This window comes from Colobus angolensis, unplaced genomic scaffold, assembly GCF_000951035.1.
Source record: "Colobus angolensis palliatus isolate OR3802 unplaced genomic scaffold, Cang.pa_1.0 Scaffold45, whole genome shotgun sequence".
In the NCBI taxonomy this organism is placed as follows: domain Eukaryota; kingdom Metazoa; phylum Chordata; class Mammalia; order Primates; family Cercopithecidae; genus Colobus; species Colobus angolensis.
In genome coordinates, this window is record NW_012117932.1 from 2,321,592 (window position 1) to 2,328,723 (window position 7,132).

Sequence of the window (7,132 nt, forward strand, 5' to 3'; positions counted from 1 at the left end):
GGTTCAAGTGATTCTCCTGCCTCAGCCTCCCAAGTAGCTGGGCCTACTGGCACACGCCACCACACCTGGCTAAATTTTTTTGTATTTTAATAAAGATAGGATTTTGTCATGTTGCCCAGGCTGGTCTTGAACTCCTGACTTCAAGTGATCTGTCCGCTTCGGCCTTCCAAAGTGGTGCGATTACAGGTGTGAGCCACCATGCCAGCCCTTTTTTTTTTTTTTTTTTAAGAGATGAGGTCTCGCTATGTTGCCCAGACTGTTCTTGAACTCTTGGCCTCAAGTGATCCTCCTGCATCAGTAGTTGGGATTAAAGGCACAAGCCACCATGCCTAGCAGGAGACTGATTTTTTAAATAAGGGAGACACAAAGTCAGGGAACCCTAGATTCATAACGGCTTAACTTGTGAATTCTGCTTATATAATCTTTCTTATTGTAAATGAGACATGTTCTCTCCTATTCTCACTAAATAACCACATAAATTCACACTGTGACAAAGGCAATTACAAGTGATGCCACTGCTTGGTAACATGCTTAATCAATGTCAAGATTGCTGGGTGACTTGACAGACATAGTTTGTAGACAGCTGTCATTGAAGACATTACCATGGAAACATCCCCTCTCCCAGTATTAATCATATAAAGACTTTCAGGGGCATTCATATACCAAATTGGTAATGAAAAATTTTGAGACATAAGATTCTAATATTAAATACCTTCCGTCCTTGAAAGACAAAAATGTCTATAATCGCTGTAGGTTAATTTTCTAGGATAAGAAAAATGTTATCATCAGACCAAATTTCACTGGATTTATATTTAGGAAAGCTTATGTGATCCAGCCCATGCAGAGGAAGGTAATCCTTCTGACGTAGCTTTTTCTGCTACCCAATGTTTAGTTTTATTTACTAAGTGTCCATAAATATTTGAAGTTTATTTTCACAATGTACATGTGATGAAATGAACTCCAATGTAAATACTATGCCAGTAAGATATAAGGACTCAAATGATGAGAGTCTATTAGCACATTATCTGAGTAGCACGATTCAAGTACTAAGTATCACCTGTTCCTCCTTTTAAAACTAGAATACAACAGACATTTATTGGGTATGTATTATGTGTAAATAAGTGTGTTAAATCTTAAGAGAAATGAGGATATGGATTTTGTCCTCATAAACTAGAATGTGAAGAAATAATTTTTACCTTTGAAATATTCACATACCTGTGTAGTGTTTCACCAATTTCTGCAGAGTATCAAATTGTGCTCTGGTTGTGATATAGTATCCACCATTGTCAAGCTTCCTAATTTTGTAGTGTTTCACATTGTCACCCCTTACCTCATCCCAATCACGAATAGAGAGGGAATAAGCACCTGGGTGAAAAATAAAAACTTTCACTATATCTTTCTCAAAATACTGCCCCAAGAAATTTTATACTTACACTAATATAACAATATTCATACCTTTAGTAGTTTCACTCTCTCTTACTAAGAAAATACCTCGTTGATTTCCAGGATTCAGAAGTAATCTTTCAGCATCTTTTCTCCCCATTTTGCCAAAATACCATCTGGAAAAAAAATTAAGTGTTTTGAATTGAAAAGTATGAGGTTCAGAAAAATTATACACAAGTGTCAGTAAGAATGGACTGGGATAGGTTTGGATGACAAAGAATAGCTAGAGAACACAGCTCAAAATACAGGAAAATGTAAGAGTTTTATTGATTAAATAGTAGTATCACAAATATTACTGTTAGAATATACTCTTATAGTATTTCCACGTATTAACTACTCAATATGCCTCTTAAAAGTCCAACTGACAGTCACAGGAACAGTAAATAGAGAAGGAAAGGCAGCAAAATAACAGACCCTTTCTGTCAGTGACAAATGGAAATATTAAGACTATGACAGGAAGAACAGAAGTGGTTCCCTGGTAACAGCATCATCATCTGTATTCAGTAAGACACAAGTATATCATACCCAAATTATTAGTAACTCTAAATATGTGTAGGTTTAATTTAATAAGGTTTTGTGAATAAAATGACAGTGTCTGCTGTGGAAGAGCTCACAGAAAACTGCAGAAGACAAAAGAACAAAACAGAAAGTAAGAAGCACCACAGTAGAACAAAGAGTTATTGAGACACATTACAGATCATTAATAAAGCAAACAAACACTGATAGAGCACCTATCATATGCAAGGCACTCTGTTAAGTGTTGTAATATGAAAATAAATTGAATTTTGAATCCCAGATAAACTGGTTTAACCTAAAAGTAGTATGTCACTGAAGGTGAATTTTGACTTTTTAAAAGTTGCAAAAATAGGACACAGAACTCCCATACACCCTACAATAAACCCTACAACTAGGTTTCCCAATAGCTAACACTTTGCTTTGTCATACTCTCCATCTCTCTATATGTATACGTGTGCATGTATATATAGATACATATTTTTTCTTAACTAATTTTAAGTTGCAAACATGCTGAATTATTACCTCAAATACTTCAGTGTGTACTTGGTAAAAGAGAAGGATACTTTCCTACATTAACTACAATGCAAGTGCCTAAATCAAGAGGTTAACAGTCATATAAAACTAACTGAAGGTAATATTTTTTCATGGGCATATTACTTTTATAATCATAAAGTGGTAATAAATCTCTGAAATATTTAAAAATAGTAAAACCTTAAAGAATGTAAGTCTTTGGGCCAGGCGCAATGGCTCACGCCTGTGATCCCGGCACTTTGGGAGGCTGAGGCGGGTGGATCACTTGAGGTCAGGAGTCAGCTTGGCCAACAGGCAAAACCCCGTCTCTACTAAAAATACAAAAATTAGCTGGGCATGGTGGTGCATGTCTGTAGTCCCAGCTACTTGGGAGGCTGAGGCAGGAGAATTGCTTGAGCTTGGGAGGTGGAGGTTGCAGTGAGCCGAGATCACGCCACTGCACCCCAACCTGGGCGACAGAGCCAAGACCCTGTCTCAAAAAAAAAAAAAAAAGAAGAATGTAAGTCTCTGATATGTATGGGATGCATATATACACCAATATACCCATCCATACCAGCACACCCCCATATATAAGCTGCAAGTTAAAAAATAAGTCAAGGCAGGGAATGAGGATAATCTGAAGGCAAATTTTTGAAGTGAGACAGTCTGAAAAATATGCAAAAGGTTTACAGATACATATTTAAGTGAAAATATAAAAGAGACTAGGCATAAGGAAATATAATTGATGCAGATTCGTTTATGATCCTACTGTAAGCGAATACTATGATGTTAGTTATTAATTTTTAAGTAACATCTATTCATATGATACATTAGCTGAATTAAGACTGGTATGTAATTCTGTGTGTGTAAAGTTGTGGCTCAGTAGAATGTGCATTAAAACATTTTAAAAATCAAAATAATTAATAAAATATGAAGTAGTGTCATACTCTTCTGCCTGAATGGAATCTGCAGGTGCTACATAACTGCTCAGGATATAACCATTCTTTCCTGTAGCGATTGATCTTGCTTCCCACCAATCTCCTTCCCTGCAACACATAAAACAGCAATCACCGCAAGGTAGACAATTGCCCAAAGTACAAAATATTGCAGTGCTATCTTCCATCTGAAGTAAACGAAGGGTATTACTTTCATTTTTTACTTATACATTCATTGGATCAAGAATTAAACTTGAATGATATTAAAAAATAGGTTACATGAATTAAAGGAAGCACAATTGCATACTTCTGTTCCAAATAAAGCCCCAAAATACTACACACTTTTAGTTATAAGATTTCTTTTTTTAACACAATTCTTTCAACCTAAGACAGACTATGGATGGTGAATAAAACAATTTGTGAAGTAAATCTTTCAAATTACTCCGTTTGTTTTTTTTTTTCCTAAAGTTTTAAGGTATAAGCTGCATGCCATAAAATTCCCCCATTTAAGACGTACAATTCACTAGTTTTTAATATATTCACAGAGTTGTACAACCATTATCACAATCAATTTTAGAACATTTTCATAGCCCCCAAAAGAAACCCTGTACCCATAAGCAGTCACTCCGCACCCCCAACTCCCTCCAACCACTGGCAACTACTCATCAGCTTTCTCTCTGTCTCTATGGATATGCCCACTGCATGCACTTCATATAAATGGAAATATGTCATTTATGTGGTCTTCTGTAACTGACTTCTTTTACTTGGCATAATTTTTTAAAGGTTCATCTAGGTTATAGCATGTGTATCAGTAGTCCATTCTTTATTGCCAAATGCTTTTCTCTTTATAGTACATAAAATTGTAATACTCTTTTTTACTCATTTTAGATTAAAAAAAAAAACACACACAATGCTCTAACATTCCTGTAGCCAAACAATTAACAACGAGCAATAAAGTTAAAAACTGAATTGATGGGCCAGGCGCAATGGCTCAAGCCTGTAATCTCAGCACTTTGGGAGGCTGAGGCAGGCAGATCACCTGAGGTCCGGAGTTCAAGACCAGCCTGGTCAACATGGGGAAACCCGGTCTCTACTAAAAATACAAAAATTAGCCAGATGCAGTGGTGTGCACCTGTAGCACCTGTAGTCCCAGCTACCTGGGAAGCTGAGGCAGCAGAATCACTTGAACCTGGGAGATGGAGGTTGCAGTGAGCCAAGATCATGCCAATGCACTCCAGCCTGGACGACAGAACGAGACTCCATCTAAAAAAAAAAAAAGAAAGAAAAAAGAAAGGAAAAAAAACCCAAAAAACACTGCATTTCTGGTTGGGCGCGGTGGCTTACACCTGCAATCCCAGTACTTTTGGAGGCTGGGGTGGGCAGATTACCTGAGGTCAGGAGTTCGTGACCAGCCTGGCCAACATGGTGAAACCCTGTCTCTACTAAAAATACAAAAATTAGCTGGGAGTGGTGGTGTGTGCCTGTAATCCCAGTTACTCAGAAGACTGAGGCATGAGAATCGCTTGAACCTGGGAGGCAGAGTTTGCAGTCAGTCAAGATCATGCCATTGCACTCCAGCCTGGGTGACAAGAGCAAAACTCCATCTCAAAAAAAACAAAAAACAAAAAAACCCTGAATTTCTAGAATAATGCATACTTATAAACATGTTATCTAGAAATATTCCAGTAAGACCAAAATTAAATTATAATTCAGAACATGAGAACTATGTGTGGTTTATAACACATAAGCCCTCATTTTTTCAAAATTAATGTGAAAAGACCAAATATAATCAGTCTTTAAACAGGAAGACAGATATGGGATTTGTTACTAAAGATTAAATGCATGTTTTGCTTCATCAAAGACAAAAATTGAAAAGGTACTGTCTAAATTAAAATGTTATAAATGCCTAGATACATTTGCTCTCTAGAAAATGAATGAAAAATCCCTCAGTAATTCAAATATCTAGAAACTCATATAATTGGTTTGTGGTTCCTCGTATATACTAAGCACTTTGAGATACATAAACCAAAAACCTTGTGTTTGATCCTGCTAAGCATTCATTGATTCATTCTAACATTTACTGAACACCTATTAAGTGATAGACTTTAGAGTGTGCTGGAAATAAAAGTAAAAAGACAGTCCTTGACTTCAAGGAATTCACAGTCTAGAGGTGGGTTTTGCAACTTCAGCACTATTGACACCTTGGACTTGATCATTCTTTGCTGTGGGAGGCTGTTGTGTGCATTTTAAGATATTCACCAATGTCCCCAGCCTCGACTCACTAGAAGACAGTGGCAGCACCCCAACTGTGACAACCAAAAATGTCTCCAGATATTGACAAATGTCCCCTGGGTGATTCTGTGCCAGGTTGAGAACCACTGGTCTAAAAGAATGACAAGCAAGTGACAAATTGTAATTCAAAATGTGATGAGAGCTATGATTGAGGTTTGCATAGGCTGCTATGTAAACACCTAAGAGAGATACTTAATTCAGCAGGGCCCATTCAGGACTGGGCCAGGCAGGGGAGGAAGAATGTAAGGAAAGGCATCCTTGAGAAAGGACATATTAACTATATTTTGAAGGGTGAGTAGGATTAACTAAATAAAGGAAAGAAATGGAAAGATGAGAAATCACATTCCAGAAAAAAGAAACAGTATGTGTGAAAGCATGAGAGTATGAGAAACTCCAGCATACTCAGAAAATTGCAAGTAATTCAGTATGTCTGGGTAGTAGAGTCAGAAGAGGGGAGAAGCACATAGTAAATTCTCAATGAATGATGGCTGTTATCATTGTTGTTTTCCTTTTATCTTGATGGCAAGTGGTAGGTACTGAGTAATTTTAAAAGTAGAAGGATATGACCATATTTTATGTTCTGGAACAATAACTGGTAGCAGATGGGAACAAGGATGGAAGAAAACATGACTGGAAGCAAACAGACCGTAAATATATATTTTGAGAAGCTACAGAGTGGTCATTATGCTTGCTAATGAAATTATTCTATCTACTTTCTACAATGAGCATCAAATTTTCTACAGCGTACTTCTAGACAAAATGTCTAAGAGTCACATAAGGAAAAAAACAACTTAATTTCATCAATTGGAAAGTACATGGGTTCCTTACCCAACTTTTTCCTTTTTTTTTTAATAGAATGAGATAAGATCTTTAAACCATCTGGTACTTAGAAAAATAGGAGCATCAAATTCTCTTTCTAAAATTAAAAAAAAAAAAATACACTTGCATGTACCCCCCTCAATAACTCTTCATTCTTAAATCTCTGTTTATGGCAGAACCACAGCAGCACAAATGGTAGAAGTAATAACTTCTGGCTACAGCAGCAGTGTTACGACATGCCTCTAAAGAAGCCAATGCATCGTTAAACCCAGTGGGCAGCCCATGCCCTACCTCTCATCACTGGATCGACAACTAGCTCAGTAGTTTCAGTGTAAAGACCAGATTTCTGTCCGTACTTCTCTCACAAAATATTCATGACACTTACGTATTGTTAATTATTTGAAATCTTTCACCCTTCTTAAATGAAAGGTCTTCTGTAGTTCTAGCTTCATAATCATATAAGGCCACAAATATAGTAACACCACCTATCAGAGGGAAAAAACACCAAGGTAAATTATGTAGCTAAGTTAACAAAACAGAAAAAAAGAACTATTGCCAGCCCAAAAAGAGGAAAAAAAAAAAAGCTTAAGGATAGTTTTTACTGTAGTCTCCAGAAA

The 7,132-nt window shown here is 36.7% G+C and overlaps 1 protein-coding gene across 1 annotated transcript in view; it reads right to left on the reverse strand.

Annotated features, from left to right (window-relative positions):
• Window positions 1-7,132, reverse strand: part of YES1 (YES proto-oncogene 1, Src family tyrosine kinase) — a 95,360-nt gene that overhangs the window by 21,634 nt on the left and 66,594 nt on the right. Inside the window, exons 3-6 of the mRNA XM_011957784.1 lie at window positions 6,901-7,000; window positions 3,417-3,515; window positions 1,456-1,559; window positions 1,216-1,365 (exon numbers count right to left, since the gene is read on the reverse strand). Coding sequence (XP_011813174.1) covers window positions 1,216-1,365; window positions 1,456-1,559; window positions 3,417-3,515; window positions 6,901-7,000 — 453 coding nt within the window. The remainder of the gene's footprint in view (window positions 1-1,215; window positions 1,366-1,455; window positions 1,560-3,416; window positions 3,516-6,900; window positions 7,001-7,132) is intronic.